We start from the raw sequence: 20329 nt of genomic DNA, 5'->3' as shown, positions 1-20329 counted from the left end.
CCAAAGTTGGGAATGTTTGGCCGTAAAGAACAGCGCCATGTTTGCTGAAAACCAAACCCAGCATATCAACAAAAACCCCTCGTACCAACTGTCAAGCACGGTGGTGGAGCGCTGAGGGTTTGTTTTGCAGCAACAGGACTTGAACTTCTTGCTGTCACTGAGCCGACCATGAACTCAAGTGACAAACAAATGCAGCTTTTCACTTCTTTTTGTAAAATACACTAGATTTTCTCAGAAGATAACAAATGAGCAACAACCTTAACCTTAACTTTACATGCAAACATATAAACGATGCGTCGATTTGACTCTTTTTGGGCCCATTTGGCTCGCCCAATGAGAGCTGGGATAGGCTCCAGCCCCCCTGTGACCCTGAATTAAGCGGGCATAGAAAACAGATGGATGGATGGGACCCCTTGTTTTACCAGTCTGACCACCATGAGTGTCCTCACTTCTCACTGGCTGCTCTGATCAAGGGTTACACCACTTCAGAAAGTTAAAAGGTTATCTACCAAGCTTTTCTTTTTCCCTACCCCCCCTTTATACTTTTGTGTAGCAGATGTAGATCATTTAAACTGGCAACTTAGAAAATGTTGCTGTTTATGTAAAGATATAAAGGGATTTCTTTGACTCTAAAGTTGTTTTAAGAGTGCAGCAGAAAATCTCACTTAATGCATTAAACATTTTCCCCTCTTTCCATTTACATTACAAACAGTAAGAATTGTGTGGATAAGTGACATTGCACTGGTATTCACTCAGTGTAGCTTTGTCATATGGACGCTGTAAAATAATTCTGTTTGTGAACAATATGGATAATTTTCTTTAGCAGAATTTTCCTTTTCACACCATCTCATCTCAGGCCAATCCGCATATCCACCCACGCTTTGCTGCTGTTACTGCCTCTGCACGTCTGAGAGGTACAAAGTGTTACACGCACACAAAAAATATAAGATATTTTTTCTTTTTACAGCAAATAACAAACACGATTTTAACAAATATTATTTGTGTAAATGGATGGCAGTGTGTTTTTCAGTGAATTTGTGTCGTTTGTTACGTGGATTCGTAAGAAATAACCGTTACAGATAAATCAGATCATCCCACACTGCTAACTTGTTAAAACTCCTACGTGAGATCTTATTGGGGGGTGTGTCCAGATCTGGCAACACTCTTGTTGAGCCTGATAACGGATATAGAGTATTTTGCCCAGATTCAAATTTGAGTGTGTTAGCTGAGATTTTGGCTTGCCTCTCAGTGTGCCTTTAGCACAAAAGAGAAAAAAAGTTTAAAAGCTGCTTCAATGTATGCGACAAGCAAAGCAAGAGGTCTACGACTGTGTGTTATACAGTTTCTGCTGGTCATCTGGTCAGCTTATTGCATTACTCTCTGTATGTTTAATCAAAGTGATACAGATGATCATGTCCAAAGCAGTTAGATGACTACCCTGAGTGTGAGGACACTGTCCCAGCAACGATTTGAGTCTGCACGACTGTAAGACAGAATCACTGTGTTCATCTGCTTTTACAACCCATAACCAGACGTCTCTAAAGACACAGTATTTCGCTGTCAAGATGTGCACTCCTGTTTTTTTGCCCTTAAAAGGTGATAAAATAATTGTCCATTTTGAATCCACGACAGACTAAACATTGCAAAGCCAATAAAGAGACGTGAAGTTTCTTCGAGACATTTCTTTCTTTAGTAGATTCATATATACACATCCAGAAAATCAGGCACTCGGAGCTGAGCTCGCAGTTTGAAAATAATTACAATGCTTCAATTCTTAAACATTTACAAAAGGAAAACAAAACAAAATACTATGCCCTGAAAAACAGCATGTCAGAGTTTAAATATGAATCAGCACATTATATTGGAAACACACTGGAGGAGAGCCTCTGAGAGATCTTGGTTTGGTTATTCATTATCAGCCCACCCTCTTTAACTCAACCCCAACTAATATACAACACATAGTTGCACAAAAATAACAAATAATTCAATGAATACTCCTCCTATGTGTAAACACGTGTACATTGTCCCATTATAATTAACGCTTGTCATATATGCTTGAACGAATTGTAAACCAGAAAAAATAAAACTCAGCATAAATATGCTGTGTTGAACAAAAAGGGGGAGGGACTTATGGAGGAGATGTGAATCTTGGCTGTGGGTGTCATGGCTCTCCCTGAGGAGACATGGTTGAGTGATTTCACTTGACTGGGATGGGCGGAGGACCTGGCGCTAACCTTGATCTGAGGAAATAAAGGCAGAGTGAAAGCAGCGAGTCTGTCCTCGACACAGGAAGAACTCATCATCACCACAATGTCCAACGGCGCTCATTTGTTAGGTCCTGACCCAAAGCATCGTGTGTGTCTGTGCAGGCACACGGCATTTATGCATTTACGCGTCATAGATGACAGTGGATTATGAAGCGCTCATGTTCATATTCTACTCTTTGATTGCTTGCGATCCCGGTCTGTGTTTATTGCAAATTTCTGTCGTGTATCAGTAGAAGCAGACAGTGTGAAGGAAAGGCCTGTTGCTCTTCTCCTCGAACTCTTGTAAGAGTTCATCGATTTCATTCTCCATGTCGTCGGTGTGCTGGATCTGTGGGGGCGAAGAGGGAAAACTATCAAACACAGCCCGTGTGCGCATGCGGCTGGTTTCTAACAATCATTTGATGATAATCAAGTGACCACTGAGTACTTTTTTTTTTAAAAAAAAGAATCGCACTGCAGTGCAATTATGAACACTTAAATATGACTCAAGTTCATTATTTCATAGTTAAGTCTCTGAGCTCTGGTGGGAAGACACTCACACATTGACACAGCTCACAGATGAGGAAGGCACCCAGCGTGGCCTCCTCATGGTTATCCTGAATGTCTACATTGATAACATGCACGGGTTGGAGAGTCTCCTGCTCTCTGGAATTCAGATCTGTGGGCCAACAACAAATAAGACACAAATTGAAACACATTTAAAAGAAATTAAAACCATGCATTGTTGGGGTTTCAGAAATCACAGATAACAGCAGCATATTTTGAAAAAAAAAAAAGCTCTGAATCAGAAACTTTGTACGTCTGGTTAGTAATCCAACATTGTCTCTGAAACTCCTCACCCTCCAGCACTTGGTCATATACTCTCTCTTCACAGGTGATGACCAGGTCAAACTTGTCCTTGCAGTGCTGAAAGCGCTCTGGTTTTGATTTGATGCGCTTGTTGCGGTCCAGCATGTGCAGGATGCCATTCTGTGTGTATCTGAACAGCAGGGAGGTCAAGGAAAACAGTGGCCGGAGAGAAACCAAGGGAACAAAGCAAACTCAGAACACCTTTAGATGCAGAAATACAAGGAAAAACCCAGGGAGATGAGTTCATTTTTTTTTCTTCCTGGAGCAAGAGTGAAGTTTGCTTTGATTGAATTTCAGTAAATCCAACTCGAGTATTAAAAAAAAAAAAAAAAAAAAGCACACTTGAATGGTGTCAGGAGTCAGTCTAAAGGAGAAACAACAGCACCCCCTAGTGGTGCCACCTTGGCATCACTGGTCAGTTTAAAAAAAGACAAAAAAGGAAAAGTCTAGGTCAGGGGTGTCAAACTGGTCCATGAAAGGGCCGTGTGGCTGCAGGTTTTTGTTCTAACCCTGCAACAGCACAGCTGACTTGTTTCATTCAATCAACTGAACTGTCTGCACTGAAGGTCTTACCAGTTCAGTTGATTGAAGGAAACAAGTCAGCTGTGCTGTCGCAGGGTTGGAACAAAAACCTGCAGCCACACGGCCCTTTCATGACCAGTTTGACACCCCTGGTCTAGGTGGTGGACTTTCAGGGTAATAAGTGTGGCTTAAGACAGGAGAGCGTCCATTCAAAGAAGTTTTAATGTATCAATGTTCTCAAAGAGATACTGTCCGGCTAATACAGTTGTTGTAACAGCAGATCTTTTGATTCTGTCCAACATGAACTTTCCTAAAACCCAGCCGGACACACCATCTGTCACCTTGGCAGGTGTTGCAAACGAGCCGTCTACCACCTTGTGTCGTCTCTAGTGGCGAGCTAGAGGTGCACGAAAACTCATATGCTACGAGCAAAGGTTTTACAGCAGGCCGTGTGTGCACCTTCTATTCATAAACACACAGGGATTTACATGGCATCTTTGACATGATACTCAACTTACCATGGGCTGTCAGAACCCACACCTGCAAGAGAGTAATAACAGCAAGAGCAGGTAAAAGCCCTGACTGGAGCAAGTCTTACACCTTATTTAAGCCTGTACCTTCTCAAGAGCTCCTTACAAACAGAACACTTCAAAGGAGGCTTCTCAGAATTACTCCAATTTAACCTGTTTAAATAAATATATATATCTGTAAAACTTCTTAGGAAACAAGAAGGTTTAACCTAATATAACTTACGATTAACATCTTGAAAAAATGCCCGCTAATTGTTATTTACAAACAGGATTAACAGAACAATTAATAGCATTGAATATATATATGTGAGCAATCAAAAGTGCAGAAATCATGCATGTTCATTATTCTGGCAAACTACAGGATTTGTATAATATACAATAGTTTTTTTTTTTTTGGTTGGCCTCACTTTGGTGGAGGTGAAAAGTGCATTTCTAACTTATCATTCTAGTCATTCATCTCTGGAGTTTATTTAAAAAACAAAATCAGCTGTGTTCATGGTTTAATGCACTCCCCCGTGTCAGTGATAACATTCGTCTTTCTCCTTTGCTACTTTTATTTGTTTTTAACAAATAAATCTCTGCTGATGGCATTTTCTTCTGGTCATTTCATATTTTCCGTTCCCTCTTCGTGTTTTTACTAGGCACACAACAGAGGCTCCAAAAACTCTTAATTGATGCGAGGGAGGGAAAGAAAAAAAAAAAGCCAACAAGTAAAAACAGCAGCACCTAGACAGTCCTCTAAAAGATTAAACGAACTAGGGCAGTAGAGGCGACAGATTCAATTATCAAACAGGTCAACCTCCAACAAATTGGACTTACTGTTTTACTGCACGACGACTCTTCAGCCCACATTTTATAGATTTTATAACCAAGCCTGTATCTGTTACACCTTTAAAGTCCTCCAACTGTTTTACCCATTGGTGCGCTCCCATCTTTTGTGCCGTTCCAAGGCCACGACTCCCACAAACATCAGTGTATAATCACAACACATGTACATGGCTCATGTTTACTTCTGTGGCTTCTAATAAAATACGCATGTCGTGTGTGAGGAACAGGTGAGTGTGGAGGGGATACAGTTCCTTGTCCTTGCGGACCAAGTCGTTGTACATCTGTTCATAAGTCGTTTTGAAGTCATACACATTAGGCTTATCCGGGGCGGGACCGGGTAGCTTCACGTGAGACCCCGTCCCAAATGATCGGACATCAAATCCACGTTTGCTGCAAAAAGAAAAAGGACAAGACAATGAATTATGCAACAACTTAAAAAGGAGCAGGGTAGATTTAACAGAAAGCAATTCTTCCCATCTTTGTATAGTCACACACAAAAAAATAAAAATCAGTCTTCTTGGATAAGAACATTGCTCAAGTGGTGCAGTGGCCCACTTCCAACTCTTCTCGTCTGTGCCATCACATGTCTAGATAAGAAACTAAACAGCCTGAGGAAATGAAATGAAAAAAAACAAACAAACAACAAAAAAAAAAAAAAAACTGTCAGGTGACTACTAATTAGTTTTAGGGTTTGTCGCCGCGTCCTAAGCGGTTTAGAAAACCTTCAGTGAGAGCGGAGCGGCCATCTGAAAACAAAAGTCAGACAGCACACCTCCCCCAGTTTAATAACTGAGAAATCTGCACACGAAATTCCTCAAGTGGTGTTGTGAAAACAGGCCGACTGCTCGGAGATGATAAAACCACCCGTTGTTGCACAACTGCAGTATCACCCTTCCGGAAAATTTCATACCAGGGGGCGCTGTTGGCAACATGTGGGGGAGCAAATAAAAAAAAATAAAAATACTCTAGAACTTGGACCTTTGAAATCCCTGAAATCTTTTGAAAGCAAAACCTGTGTGGACGACAAATTTAGGCTGCCCAAAACATAAAAACCCAGTCAGAAAGTGGTGTTTAAAATAAGCCACAGCGGCCGTGGGACACTCAGAGGTGCGAGTCCATTGTTAAACTGCGTTAAGGCCTGACATGACTGTCACCGCGTCGACGCGGATTGCGACCGGCTCAGAAAACCACTCGATACCGCAAAGATCTCCTTCACTTCGTGGTCGTTTCCCTGTTTTCCGTCTTCCTGGCGACTCGTCTTTACCTGAGGATATTGTGCGCTTCCATACTGCGGTTCTGGTTGCTCGAGCACACAACCGCTACACGCAGCGGGTGGCTCGGCATTGCGACTCTCCGGCTGAAACTAACTCGTTAAAGCTGTCAGAAACTAACAAGAGGCGAATACTTTGATTTGTGGGAGAAAAATAAACGAGGAACACCCCCTATGTACAGTTAACGGGTATGGCGTTTCGAGTATAATATTCTGCGATGAAGTCTTCTTCTTTTGAGGAAGGAAGTTAAAATGGCGGAACTCCGTGGGTTGCTCACGGCTTTATAAAGTGATGTCATGGAGGGGGCGGAGTTAATTGTCAAGCGGAAAAACGCTGTGACGGCGACGAGATGCCGGTAAACGTGTTGTGTAAAATGCTAATTTTTTGTTTAGCTAAACTATAAAAATGCCAGTTAATTAATTTCAGTGTGTTTTTAAACGCAAGAGAGGCCGACTGCTACAGAAACTATTGGAGAAAAATAGGCAAAAACGTTTTATTTCTAGGATGGATGTGAGTATCTGTGAGTAGTTACTGTGACTGGGTCGACCGAAGAGTAGATTATCTTTGTCTCCAAGACTCCAAGCAGAGTAATTACTTTTATAGTATAGTACCCAATGAACGTCTGAAAGAAACAATGCATGTTTTTATTCCTATTTATTTCACGAGATAAGGATTTAGCTCAAGCTGCTGCCCCCGCGACCCGATCCCCGGACCAGCGGAAGATGATTGATGGATGGATGGATGGATGGAGATAAGGATTTATATCAAACATACAGCAGTATTGAGCAGTATGCGTTATAAGTGATCATGCCGTATCCTTTGATAAGTGGCAGCTCTTTTGTTGCTTAATTTTCCGAATCAATCTGCAAGTTTTTTGGGGAATAGAAAATAAAAATACCTTTTTCATGCACTATGAAAACTTTTCCACTATAATAACAATAGTACTCAACTTAGTTTTGTTCACAGAGTACTTTCTCAAGCATGTGCAACCCAAAATGCTTTACAAAACAAAAGTTAAAGGTGAGAGGACAAGCATACTGGATAAAAGCATACTCTAAAAAAAGTAAAGCTGAACCATTATAAACCACTTGAAAATACCATTCAAATATAAATATAATATAAATAGCAATAAAAGCAGAAACTCAAAACAAATTCTTAAAATTATTGAAAAAATAAAAATAATTTGAAACAAGTAAAGCTAAAAAATATAGTTGAATTAAATATAACCTTATTGAAAAGGTCAATTTAAAGCTTAGTTTTAAAAACAGAGAGGGTGCCAGTGTCCCACACCCAAACTGGCAGCTGGTCCCACAGGAGATGGGCCTTAAAACTGTAGGCTCCTCCTACCATTCTTGTCCTAGAAATTATTTTTAAAAAAGCAACAGGGATGCTGGCAGTTTTAAAATGGAGAGTTGTTGTTGCTGACTCGGAACTCAGTCAGTATTCTGGTTGCAGGATTTTGGATCAATTGAAAGATTTTAAGGAAATTATTTGTGCAAAACTGATCATGTAGGCTAAGTTGTCTTGATGGACCTGGACACATTATCTGTGTTTTCTGGAGCCATCAACTCTTTCATTTGAGATTGTGGTAATCTTCCAACTGATAGGTCAGCGGTTCGATCACCAGTGTGTCCATGTATCGATGTCTGCTTGGGAAAGACAATCAACCTGATTGTGTCCTGATTTGTGTCCGCGCAGCACTACACCACAGGTGGCTCTCCTTGCCTGATCCACAGCCACCATGGAGTAACTAACGCCCCCCTCAGAGGTGAACATGACCTGACCTCCTTTTGCACAATGCCTCCTGTGATGCCCATGTTGTCCAGCTATGGGACTTACCTCCAAACCCTCTGCTTTCCAACTCAGTAGGCTTACACCTGCATCATTCTTCCACTTAATAGTCACACAATTGCCTGCTTCTTCAATGCGACTCTTTCAGGATCTAGTGAGATGAAAGACAATGACCTGGGCGGAGGCCTCTCAGCATGACCTTGGTGGTGTTGTTGTTGAGGTGGCCTTTTCTGGAAAATTCACTTATTTCTCAGACTGAATTTCAACTTCATGCCTTGCACTATTTCCTATTTCCAGCAGGCCAAAGAAACTGGTGTGGGTCTTAGCAGCTTAGCACTTCTCGAGCCCTTGTCCTTCTTTTAGAATGGCATGCATGCCGCAGCTCGTAAGCTCTTGTGTTTGGATATTTTTAGCTCCTATCCCTAAAAGATTGTTGTAAGTTGACCTGGATGTGAACGCTACCACAAGCATGCACTCAAACACAAATGGGAAAAAAATTAAGCACAGCTCTAAAATATTAAAAATAACCACACTGTACTTTATTTGCAGTCAGCAGGACAAAAAGGTGTTCTAGTTCAAGATGTTTGGCACAGTATTAGGAGATTGTACACTAACAGTATATTGTATTGCCCTTCACAAAATGGTACAAATACACTGCCTACTGTACACAAATTAAAAGCAAAACCAGAATGACGTGATCAAGAGAAAAATGTGATTCAGGAAAGTTTTATTTTTCTCTGCATGATATTCTCACTTTTAGCAAAACACTGGTGATTCTGATGCAACCAGACACATTTAATTGGACTATTTGTATTGCTGTATAAATGCTGCCTGATGGCAGAACAGGGTAATCCATGAACGAAAACATAACACAACAAACTACTGTACTAAATGTAGTTCATCAGTGGTTTTGGTTCAGCGCACCTTGGCAGAAGTTGACAAGGCATCTTATTTGCAGAGACACAGTAAATTGTGCTTCAGTTTGGTCATAATTAGTATATTATATTGAAATATAGCCCAAGACAGTGACTATGATTGTGAGACATGTTAATGTAGCCATTTTGTTGATTTAGTAGTGCATCAGTGACGTGAGTGAGTGCGGTAGGAGGTGTATGTGTGCTGTGTCGTGGGGCTCATTATGTTTTCTGTGATGTATGCCACTAGCAAACAAATGATCACCAGCATCACGCAAATGGCTCCTCCCACCGTTGTCATGGCGATCACGATGTCCTGCATCCCAGAGGGCGGCAGGGTAAACTCCACACAGTCCCGCTGGTCAGCTCTCTTCTCCGGATCTGAGCGGGCCAGGGAGCGTAAACAGATGCGGTACGGGATGTTCTCGTGCAGCTCGGCCAGGAGAAGGTCCCTGCAGCCCGATCCGAGATGCACACTTGCGCACTCAAACTGGGTATAGCTTCCATTCCACCAGCAGCTCAACTCGTAGCCTCCGCGTCTCTGGTGTCGCTCTCCGTAAACAACGTTTGATCGCGAGGTTTCCAGTGTTGAATTTGTTCGCGGATCCCCGCTGCTCTTCTCACCAGCTGCGGTCTCGGCAGTCTCCATGTCTCGGCCTGTTTCTGTGGATTCTCCCTCATGGGTCCACTGTAACAGTACGCTGCCATTTGTTAATATATTTGCCACTAGATTCCCTAAAGACACGGATGCCCTGCAATCTCCCTCATGACATTTGTACCCAAACATTGTGTGTCGAAAACACAGTTGTCCCCAAATGCCTCCCTCAATCACTCTGTAGGCACATATTGGTGACACTCCTTCATCTGGTCTTTGACTCAGAGCACTGCCAGACCACTCAGATGTGACGGCAGTGCTTCGGCTGGTGTTGACCGAGGAGCTTTTCACGTGGCCTGTTATCTCTTTAAGCTTTGCTGATGGCCTGCTGTAGTGGCTGTGATTGCGCTGAATTGAGCTGTGGATCTGTCTGAGCCAGTTAGGTTCCGTCCCCTCATTATTCCTGCCTCTCACCTCTGATGAGGATGTCGATGGTGATGATGCTGGGCCGCTGCGATGAGATCCACCTGTCTGTTGTATTAGTGTGCAGAGCAGGAGCGCCGACAAGGCGAGCAGTGATGGTCGATGTTGGTTTGTCATCTCACTTCGAGTTATTTTCGCTCACAGTGGATCGGATGGGCGATGGCACCATGCAGGCTAGTTGACATCTGCCATACGATCAGCTCTATTTCAGTGCACGCGACAAAATCCGCGTGAAACAAGATTTCTCATCCATGGTTCATCTGCATCTCAGAAAAAAACATTAAATCATTCGGCCATCCAGTTAGTAAAAGAGCTGATTATGACCTTCCACAGGATATGCAGGATGAAACTAATCAAGCCCTGAGGGTGATAAAACTAACACGAATGTGATTCGCAGCGCACAGGCATTTATCAAAACCACTTACTTATTTCGATAGCTCCAGAGGAGTCGGCTATCGTGCCATCAGATGTGCCGCCTTCTTCCTGTCTGGCTTGATGTAAAGGCTTCGATGCCTGCTGTGGAGGAGCGCGCCGCGCAGTGCATGGGAGCTTGGGTGCGTGCATAAAATATTTGTCATCAGCAGTCGCTAAGTGAGGCATCATCCCACGCAATGCTTCAAATAACAGTCAGTAACGGAAAAAAACAGGCACGAGTCCTGGAAACACTGGATGGAGGGTTTTAGCGCACCTGTGCTGCTCACCTGGAGGCATCTCATAACCCAAAGTGCTCAGATTGCCACTGTAACACCCCGATGGTGTCCGGTCGTTTTTGCGCACCTGTAAAACATCAATATTGATGGGAGCGAAATGTATCAGAAAATATGTCACTATGCTGATTCAAATTGTGATTTGTCTCATTGTTCTGGTTCTTTATTTAGCCAGGAAAAATGAACACAATCCATGTTGATTCAAATTGACTCATGATTCATGATACAAAATAAATATTATGTTACATTTCACTGCCATTGAAAAATTCTTTTTGTGTGTGTTGTTAATCATTTAATCTTTTTACTCTCTTTTATGTCATTATAACTGTGTATTTTTTTTTTTACTGTAAAGCACTTTGGGTTGCACTTCAAATGCTTAAAGGTTCTACATAAATGAAGTTGACTTGAAATGAACTCTGAATGACCATAAACTACAACCCTTGTGATTATTTTGAAACATTTTCTTGGTTTATTATATTAGATGCCATTCATCGGCACGCTTTATTTTCAACTGCTTTAGACAACTCAGGCAACGATCCATATCTGATTGAAATTATACTAATAATTTAGAGCAAAGCACTCAGGTTAGTTGAGCTATTTGTGCACTCAGACTGTTAACCAAACTTTCTACCTTTCTTTGTGATTCAGTGCAGGTAGTTGCTGTTTTAGTGACATAGGGTAAAAACTGACCTAACAAGATGGAAATCATTCCAAATCCTTAATTTGCAAATTTCCACCACAGCAGGAGCATAAGTGGCTTATTGCCATACAGAATTTTGCAGCCGTTGATCCTAATCATTTTATTAAATGTTTATGACTGACCACGATAAACACTGCGCTCTGATGCATAGACTTACAGCACCTATATCGGTCTTAAAATGTTCACATTTTAGGGGGACTGGTTCATGGAGTTAATGGCAAACTTTATAACAATTTGTTAGGATGTAAATTGTCTCGTTCTGCTGTAAGATCTTCAGACTGTTTTCTCAATTTTTTTTATGGGGATTGAAATATGTTTGCAATCATGTGACAAGCTAACATAATGAAATGCAGCAAAACCACGTCTTCACAGTTCAACTTAAACCATAAAAAGGCTGGAGTAAATACAGGTTAAATAATGTTTACTACATCCATAATGAAATGATCAGGAGTCCACCATTAGGAGAACACTGTGGATGGTTGAGAATGAAAATGAAAGTTTTATTTAAATGAGAAGAGTTACGTTAGGAGAAAGGAAAACACTGCATTCCAGAACAAGAATCGTATCCCATCTGTGAAACATGGTGGTGGTATTATCAAGGTTTGGACTTGTTTTGCTGCATCTAGACCTGGATGACGTCAGATTGGAACATTCTGAATTATATCAGTGAATTCTATCTAGTATCTTAAATAATCTTGATGGCAATGGTGTTGAGCAGCAAGACAAAGATTCTGAGAAGAGAAGCCGTTCCACCAAAGAATAGTTAAAGGAAAGAAAAGTTAATGTTGCGTAACTACAATGTGAAAGTAATGACTTTAAACCAATAAAAAGAAGGAAGCAGTTTGTATGAGGAAATCCACCATCCCAGAATTCAAGCTGATTTATTTTGGAGAAACGAACAAACAATCTCCAGGCTGATTTGCCCGACTCATCGACAGTTAGCATTGCTTTGGATTCACACTAGATACCGAAAACAGAGCTTAACATACTGTACTTTCCCAACTCACACACATGTAATATGAGACCATTTTCATTAACAGTTAATTGACCTGGTGGATTGGTGACTTTTTTTTCCTACTTTTTGGTCTTTGCTTTCAGGACAAATGAATGCAGAAATTCTAGTGAATTTACAAAACCTTCAATCACCACTGCGCTGCAGTACGGTTCCTTTTATTGTGTTGAGCTCCTGTTGATGCAGCAAGAGTAGCTACTGAAAGAGGCCAGTCATATGTTGTGTGTAGTATCAACATGAATATGGGATGGTCATTGCTGACAGTTAGGAATATGAAGTAAAAATTTGAATGTTCCAGGGTACAATGGAAATATTTTAACATTGGTGTTAGATCCAGGTGCGTGATGGTTTCGCACTGAACATTTAATTAAGCAGTGCTTAGCAGTGATTATTTCAAGCTCTAATTCCTTTCCCCAAGGGAGAAAGTTGGAAACCCAGTAAATAATAAGTACCAAGGGAGAATATTAATGGCTTAGTAAGAAGATAAAAATGCTGAATCTGTGAGGCCATCTTATGTAGCCTCAGCATCTTATGTAGCTTCAGCTGTTATAGAAAGGTTTCATAGGATCATTGACTACTCTGTGTGGTCAATGATTTATAGTTTACATCATTATCTAATTCTTGCTATTGTTATATTGCCTGGCTTGTCAATAGACATTAAAAAGAAACAAAAAAATGAACCGGACAGCAATGTAAACCCATCTCAGATTGTTGGCCCATTAAAACAAGCAGCTTCTGTATGTAATTGTTGTTCAAATAGTCACCATTACATTTCATTTGTGACGTGTGACGAGAACATGGAAAGTGCCAACAAATGAGTTAAATTGACCGTGAATGTGGTCAGCAAAGATTTGTTTGTGTGTCTGTGCATATAAAACCCCACGAGTGTCAAGAGCAGCAGTAGTGCTGCGTCAAGCTCCGATATATTACTCTCACCTACGTGCTTATCACAAAGAAGAAGTGAACTATGTGGCCGTGGAGAGGATGATGCCATGTCAGAAGTCCTCACTGTTGATGCTATTCTGTTTGGGCTCTTGGTCTCTTCAGGCATTCTAGGAAACATCTTGGTCATCCATGTGGTGAGAAAATACATCGTTTTGAGTGCTTAGCGGGCTGAATGTTTTTGAGTGGGACTGACCTCAGTCTTTCTTGTTTTTGCTCTCAGGTGTTTCAGTCAGCCTCTGAGAGTCCATCTCGGAGACTCCCTCCGTCAGATACAATTCTGGTGCATCTGTCACTCGCCAACCTGCTGACCTCACTTTTTCGAACGGTGCCCATTTTCGTATCGGACCTGGGCTTGGATGTGTCTCTGTCTCCAGGATGGTGCAGAGTTTTTATGTTGCTGTGGGTGTGGTGGCGGGCTGTGGGTTGTTGGGTGACTCTAGCTCTTAGTGCCTTCCACTGCACCACCCTGAGACGACATCAAGTGAACTTTGGTCCTCTTGCACTTCAGCGGGAGAGACGACGGGTATGGATTGTACTGGCACTGGTGTGGGGGGCTAATTTTGCCTTCTCTATCCCTGCTCTGGTGTACAGCACTCATGTCCACGGCAATGCCACTGTGGAGCTGATGGTGATAAGCTGCACCACCAGGCCTCTGTTAGGCTGCGTCTGGGAGTTCCCCTCTGAACAGCAAGGGGCAGCCTTTGCCTCCTCTTCTCTTGCACTCAATGAGGTGTTGCCGCTGATACTGATGGTTGGCACCAACCTAGCTACACTTCATGCTCTGGCCAAGCACATCCGAGCTGTCACCTCAGGAACAGAGTCAGGAGGAAGCCATGGGGAGCTGGACAAACACGTGTCCAGTGAACATAAGGCGGCTCATGTCATCATGTCGCTTGTGTCGCTCTTTGTGGTCTGCTGGGCCCTTCAGGTTGCCGCAGTTACATACTACAACCATGATGGGGGCAACCACGCTGAAGGGTTGCTAACTGTAGCTCATTTCTCTGCTTCGTTATTTGTAGGATTCAGTCCCATGGTGGTGGCTCTGGGACATGGAAAGCTCAGGAAGAAAATCAAAAGTATGATACTGGTGTGGACTAAAGTTTTTCAATGTTACAGTGAGGAGACTGGAAAGGGGAGTGAATCCCCAAAGACAAAGGGAAAGGAAGGAAAACAAACCATTTTTGTTGTTGAAAAAAAAAATAAAGCTGGAAGAGAAAGTTAAATCAAACAGCTAATGGAAAGAAAGTGTAATCAGGTTTAGCTTGATTTAAGACTTTTGAGTCTTTATTGCAAGTCAAACTAAGACACATTCTGTCAAGTAAGTCCAATATCAGATGGTAGACCCAAGTAGATGATTTAATTTCTTATACATATTAAAATATGCAGTTTCAGCTGAGATGTATCCCAGAAAATCATTATTTGATGATTTTTATTTTTTATTTTATGTTTACTTTGTCTCACTTGAAAAGATTGTTTGTGCTGTTGTGTCTGTCTGAGTAAGACATCTCCAACAATGTTTCTAGGGTTAACAAACTAATGTCTGCAGCTTTTCAGCACTTCAAACTCCGTACAATCTCTAGCATGGCAAAGAAAGTCTTTGACCCAAAAGTGAAGAACAAAGGGAATATTAGACAAAAATGTTCCTCCATAGTTCTATTTAACAACGTTTTGAGTGTTTGCTCGTATTTTCTTGCGTTTTGTCACTATATCTTTTCAGGACCTACAACCTTCTAAGATATTATGAGATTTTTTCTAAATATGATTTGATAGTGTTATGGAGATAGTTTATGAGTAGTGCGTTTGCTGCAGCCCAAAGTGTGTTCTGTCCCCCAGCAGCTTTGTTAGTGAGTGAGCAAAGACTTAATCCATGAGCGGAGCCGCCGGTGACCGACTGCCAGAACAGCAGGGGACATGGCAATGAAAATTATATTGGCAAAGCGAGAGATGACCAGCAGAAACTCGACTGACGAGCCCCGGTTATAGTTGAAGTAGTTGACAGATATAATGCTGGTTCCCCAGGATATTATAAAGAGCATGACGAGGGCGAGAATCACCTGAAAAGTCACACAAGAAAAAGAAATTCACCCACTTAGAATAAAAATGTTACCACTGCAGTATGGATACAGCCACATTCTTGTTTTGCTACTCAAGTACAGGACTTTCGTGGCTTCTTTAAAGCCACATGGCTTCTGTCTTTTTCTCACCTTGGCGGCTCGCCTCTCAGCTGGCACCCGCTTTATAATAGGTTCATCCTTCGCTGAACTCCGCACCCTACCATGGGTGTAGAGTGTGTACAGGGAGCTCAGGTTGGTACATGCCATCAAGACGATGGGTAATGTTTCATGTATCACCATGGATGTGGTGGCGTAGGCCAGGCCACTGTAGCTGGATGGAAAGTTCCACACACAGCCCAGCAGGGGGCGCGTTGTGCTGCTCACCAGCATCAGGCTCTAAGAAAGGGAGAGGAAGAAAGAAGACGTGGAAACACTACACAGTTTAGAGTGGTGTATTCACTCCTTAAGGAAATCTCTTTTTGACACAGACACAAATTGGCTGTGGCTCCCTGTATTCCTGATTTGTCACCCAAAGAAAACTAAATTTGATAGATGAATGAAATAATACATTAACAAAGACTCCAACCTGTGGAGCAGCTGAAATCCTGTATGAAATAAGAACTGGAAACCATTTACTTTCAAAACTACAATATTTGTATCCTTCAATTCCAAATGCTTAAAGAGTGTAAATGCAGAGGTAATAGATCACAGCGGTAAACACCCCCCTGTCTGAACAAACATGTTGCTGGCATCAAATCTAACATGGGCACTTTGCTTTGGTTGGTTGTTTTTCATTTTGGCATGCATCAGTTTGTGGACTCACACTTGCTTTTCAACACTTTTACATTATTGTTGTTATTGTGTGGCAGTACAGCCAGACAATAGTGAGTTTTATTTTCTTTAAATCTGAATAAATGCAGACTTCATGATTACTTTGGTGATGCTAATAAAATGCTTTGTTTGGTTTATATTAAGACATATGTGTGCAAACAGTCATTCATATCATAGGGGAAAAGAATGAAGCTTAGACTCAAAGTCTATGAAAAATCTAGTGGCTGTGGTGTGAACAGATCATTCAAAAAAGCAAAACCAGTGTTACAGTATGAGCCTTGCATTTAAACTCATGTAACCCCTCATTGTTCTCACCTCTGTAGTGTTCACATTTCCATTTGTGGAAAAGATATAAGCAGGAATGGAGTAAAGAAGGTTGATAAACCAAATTAAGCTTAGACTCAGCAGCAGGATCTTTGGAGTCCCCCGGGACATGTGAGGGTTCCCGACAGTAGGAGCAATGCGCCTCAGAGTCAGATGATGGAACGCGCTGAGGAAGAGTGTTGACCACACATTGACAGATCGCAGCCACACCCAAACTCCCATGAGGAGCTGACATAACCCTTTGGATGAGTTCAGCTGTAAAAGACGGACATGTATGTAAATGTTTATCTGGTTAACCTCTTATAAAGTACTTTGTGTCAATAGGTAACTTTACATGTGAGCACACAAGAGTCACATGTGGAGTTCCCAAAGGTTCCATCCTGGGACCTCTTCTGTTTAACATCTACTTGCTCCCACTGGCACAGATTATAAAAAAACAACAAAATAAACTACCATAGCTATGCAGATGACACACAGATATATATTACAATGTCACCAGGAGACCGAGGCCCTGTACAGGCTCTTGGTAAATGCATTGAGGAGATTAATGATTGGATGTGCCACAACTTTCTCCAGCTAAACAAAAACAACTGAGGTAATTGTCTTTGGAGCCAAAGAGAAACGATCACAGGTCACCACAGAGCTTCAATCTATACACCTAGAAACTACCAACCAGGCCAGAAATCTGAGTGTAGTGATGGACTCAGACCTAAATTTGGAAAAACACATTAAGGCAGTAACAAAGTCAGCCTACTATCACCTTAAGAACATATCAAGGTTAAAGGATCTTATGTGTCAGAAGGACCTGGAAAAACTAGTCAATGCATTCATCTTCAGTAGGCTTGATTACTGTAACAGCATCTTTACAGGTCTACCTAAAAAGTCAGTCAGACAACTGCAACTTATTCAGAACTCTGCTGCTCGAGTCCTCACTAAGACCAAAAAAGTGGACCACATCAGTCCAGCTCTGAGGTCTTTACACTGGCTGCCTGTCCATCAGAAGATAGACTTTAAAGTTCTGATGCTGGTCTATAAAGCTTTGAATGGTCTTGGACCAAAATGCATCAGTGACCTCCTGACCCAAAATGAACCTTCCAGACCCCTCAGGTCATCTGGATCCGGTCTTCTATCAGTTCCCAGAGTCAGAACCAGACATGGAGAAGTTGCATTCAGCTTCTATGCTCCACATGTCTGGAACAAACTCCCAGAAAGCCTCAGATCAGCTGAAACACTCAGTGTATTTCAGTCCAGGTTGAAGACACACCTATTTTCTGCTGCATTTGAATAAAGCTCCAAATCTGAAGCTTGAGTTTCAAAACTTAATCACATTTTAACTACTGATTTTATCTGATTACATCTATTGTTCTTATTTCTTTCTTTTTTGTTTAAAATTTAAATCATGCTTTTTATTTCTACTGTTTTAATGTATCTGTAAAGCACTTTGTATCACCCTGTAGTTGAATTGCGCAATACAAATAAACTTGACTTGCCTATAAGTAACGTATGCATATTATTGCGGGTTTGCAATAGAAAACACCAACTCCACAAACGGAAGCATTTCAGTAAAGAAAAAAACTGCATGTTGTGGTAACTAGATCTAGTTGCTTTATAGGAAGTAAAGAGTGACTCTTCTTACCAACTTAATTTCAAGGCCGACATACCTCTAACCCAATGTCTGAGATGAAAACCAATGTATTCCTCGTCACAGACACCATCAGATTGGACAGTGCCATATTAATTATGATGATGTCCGAATTATGTCCACCGCTTCGGTCCAGGATCACACTCTTCCCAATTACCCCAATTACAGTGGCATTACCCAGAATTCCTAGTATCACCAGAATGATGTAAAAGGCTGTCTGTGCATGAGACAGTGAGGTGCGAAGCCCCATCCCCACAAGTTTGTCTTCATTTTCCATTAGACCATTCATTGTTTCCAAATCCTGAATCTCCGAGGCAGTTTTAATTGCCCGTCTCAAAGCCAGATCCATCTTCATTTTGGATGTCTATACAGCAGATATACAGCGGTTTAATCCTCCACAAAATGTTGCCAACATCGCGCTGTTGGTAGAGTATGAAGTTCCTCAATCTCTTTGCAGGAGCAATCATTCAAAGCCTTTACATCACAGAGCATGTGGATAAAGGTGATTCCACCTGTGATATCACAGCAAAAAATGGACTTGTCTGCACTACCCTCTGATAAGTCAACTCCTGTCGGGGCCACAGAAAGTCACAAAGCATCACAATGTTTTAGGCCGTAGGGAGCTGAAGGTGCATGTTTATGAAGCACAGGGGATTAATCAGTTTACCTGAATCAAATTTGCTTTCTTTGCAACTTTACTACTTCAACCATCAACCTTAGGGAAGTGGAGACCTTTTTGCATGCGTGCATGTGTGCAATTGCTTGTGAGGTGGTATGGACAAAAAATATTTGATCTCTTTTATTTTACAATCTAACTTCATGTCAATGACAGTTTCCTCCAAACACAATTCTGAATTCATTGGGAGGTTATAACTTAACAAATTAAGTTATGGGATCCTTTCTCTTTATATTCAGGGTATACAGACCTCACCAGCCAGAAAATCTAATTAGACTCTAACAACCAGTGATTGGGAATTGAAACAGATATCCAAATGAATGGCTTGTGTGGGTGTCTTGATTGGGACAAGCCCAAGTACATTCATAATAAACCAGTTCAGGGATTATAACAAGGAAAGAGCTTACAAAAGATTTAAAAATAATGTTTACACTTGAATGAGCCATATATATGTATATATATATATATATATACAGTACAGACCAAAAGTTTGGACACACCTTCTCATTCAATGAGTTTCCTTTCTTTTCATGACTATTGACATTGCAGATTCACACTGAAGGCATCATAACTATGAATTGACACATGTGGAAATATGTACTTAAAGACATGGTAGGTAATCCTGTTCAGAAACACATTTTGTAATACTGGGTGAAATGGTCCGTCTATCCTGAGAGAAATCTATACAAGATGTATTTAGAAAAAGGGACGAAAATAATCAGACCTCTGTGGCAGCTGCAGGACTGAGAAAAAGCTGACCAATCCGAGATCAGCGTCCCGCTGATCTCGGATTGGTCGCCTACAAAAAACCAATCAGATGCCTCTGCTTTCTGCCTACGCCCCCCTCTGCCGGCTCCCTGCTCCATGTGCGCATGCGGTTCCACCGGCTTTGGATGAAGCACTGACGGAATGGGGAGGGGGGGGTGGAGCTTAGAGGAGTGGACACTTTCGAATCTTGCTAGCTCTCTTGCTAGCTCTCTAGGATTACCTACCATAGCTTTAACAAAAAAGTATAAAACAACTGAAAATACGCCTTATACTCTAGTTTCTTCAAAGTAGCCACCTTTTGCTGTGATTACTGCTTTGCACACACTCTGCATTCTCTTGATGAGCTTCAAGATGTAGTCACCTGAAATGGTTTTCACTTTACAGGTGTGCCCTGTCAGGTTTAATAAGTGGGATTTCTTGCCTTATAAATGGGGTTGGGACCATCAGTTGTGTTGTGCAGAAGTCAGGTGGATACACAGCTGATAGTCCTACTGAATAGACTGTTAGAATCTGTATTATGGCAAGAAAAAAGCAGCTTAGTAAAGAAAAACGAGTGGCCATCATTACTTTAAGAAATGAAGGTCAGTCAGTCCGTAAAATTGGGAAAACTTTGAAAGTGT

At 41.6% G+C, this 20329-nt stretch overlaps 4 protein-coding genes across 5 annotated transcripts; 1 reads left to right on the top strand and 3 right to left on the bottom strand.

Moving 5' to 3' along the window:
* Nucleotides 1–1667: 1667 nt before the first annotated feature.
* On the bottom strand, nt 1668–6534 carry ssu72 (SSU72 homolog, RNA polymerase II CTD phosphatase). The gene is made up of 5 exons (XM_075461022.1): nt 6261–6534; nt 5243–5386; nt 3107–3246; nt 2807–2925; nt 1668–2595 (listed from the first exon to the last, which is right to left on the bottom strand). Exons 1-5 carry the CDS (start codon nt 6338–6340, stop codon nt 2494–2496), a joined length of 585 nt encoding a protein of 194 aa, XP_075317137.1. The 5' UTR covers nt 6341–6534; the 3' UTR covers nt 1668–2493.
* Nucleotides 6535–8573: 2039 nt separating this feature from the next.
* On the bottom strand, nt 8574–10572 carry fndc10 (fibronectin type III domain containing 10). Of its 2 annotated transcripts, none has more exons than XM_075462145.1 (2): nt 10476–10572; nt 8574–10310 (listed from the first exon to the last, which is right to left on the bottom strand). In XM_075462145.1, exon 2 carries the CDS (start codon nt 10165–10167, stop codon nt 9139–9141), a length of 1029 nt encoding a protein of 342 aa, XP_075318260.1. In that variant the 5' UTR covers nt 10168–10310; nt 10476–10572; the 3' UTR covers nt 8574–9138. The 2 variants fall into 2 exon arrangements, with proteins under 2 accessions (XP_075318260.1, XP_075318261.1); XM_075462146.1 differs by having other exon boundaries at nt 8574–10316; nt 10476–10540.
* Nucleotides 10573–13461: 2889 nt separating this feature from the next.
* On the top strand, nt 13462–14649 carry ora4 (olfactory receptor class A related 4). Its single transcript, XM_075459988.1, is given in 3 exon segments — nt 13462–13548; nt 13635–14611; nt 14613–14649. Coding segments are annotated over 3 exon segments (1101 nt in total).
* A 606-nt stretch (nt 14650–15255) lies between these two features.
* LOC142377819 (olfactory receptor class A-like protein 4) lies at nt 15256–18515 on the bottom strand. Its single transcript, XM_075462143.1, has 4 exons — nt 18285–18515; nt 16615–16878; nt 15619–15864; nt 15256–15468 (listed from the first exon to the last, which is right to left on the bottom strand). The coding sequence occupies exons 1-4, from the start codon at nt 18513–18515 to the stop codon at nt 15256–15258; spliced, it is 954 nt and encodes a 317-aa protein (XP_075318258.1).
* Between the last annotated feature and the right edge of the window lie 1814 nt (nt 18516–20329).

The sequence above is a fragment of the Odontesthes bonariensis genome, chromosome 3 (assembly GCF_027942865.1).
Source record: "Odontesthes bonariensis isolate fOdoBon6 chromosome 3, fOdoBon6.hap1, whole genome shotgun sequence".
Lineage (NCBI taxonomy): Eukaryota > Metazoa > Chordata > Actinopteri > Atheriniformes > Atherinopsidae > Odontesthes > Odontesthes bonariensis.
The sequence above is the reverse complement of the archived record's forward strand: the minus strand, read 5'-3'. Positions and strand labels throughout refer to the sequence as shown.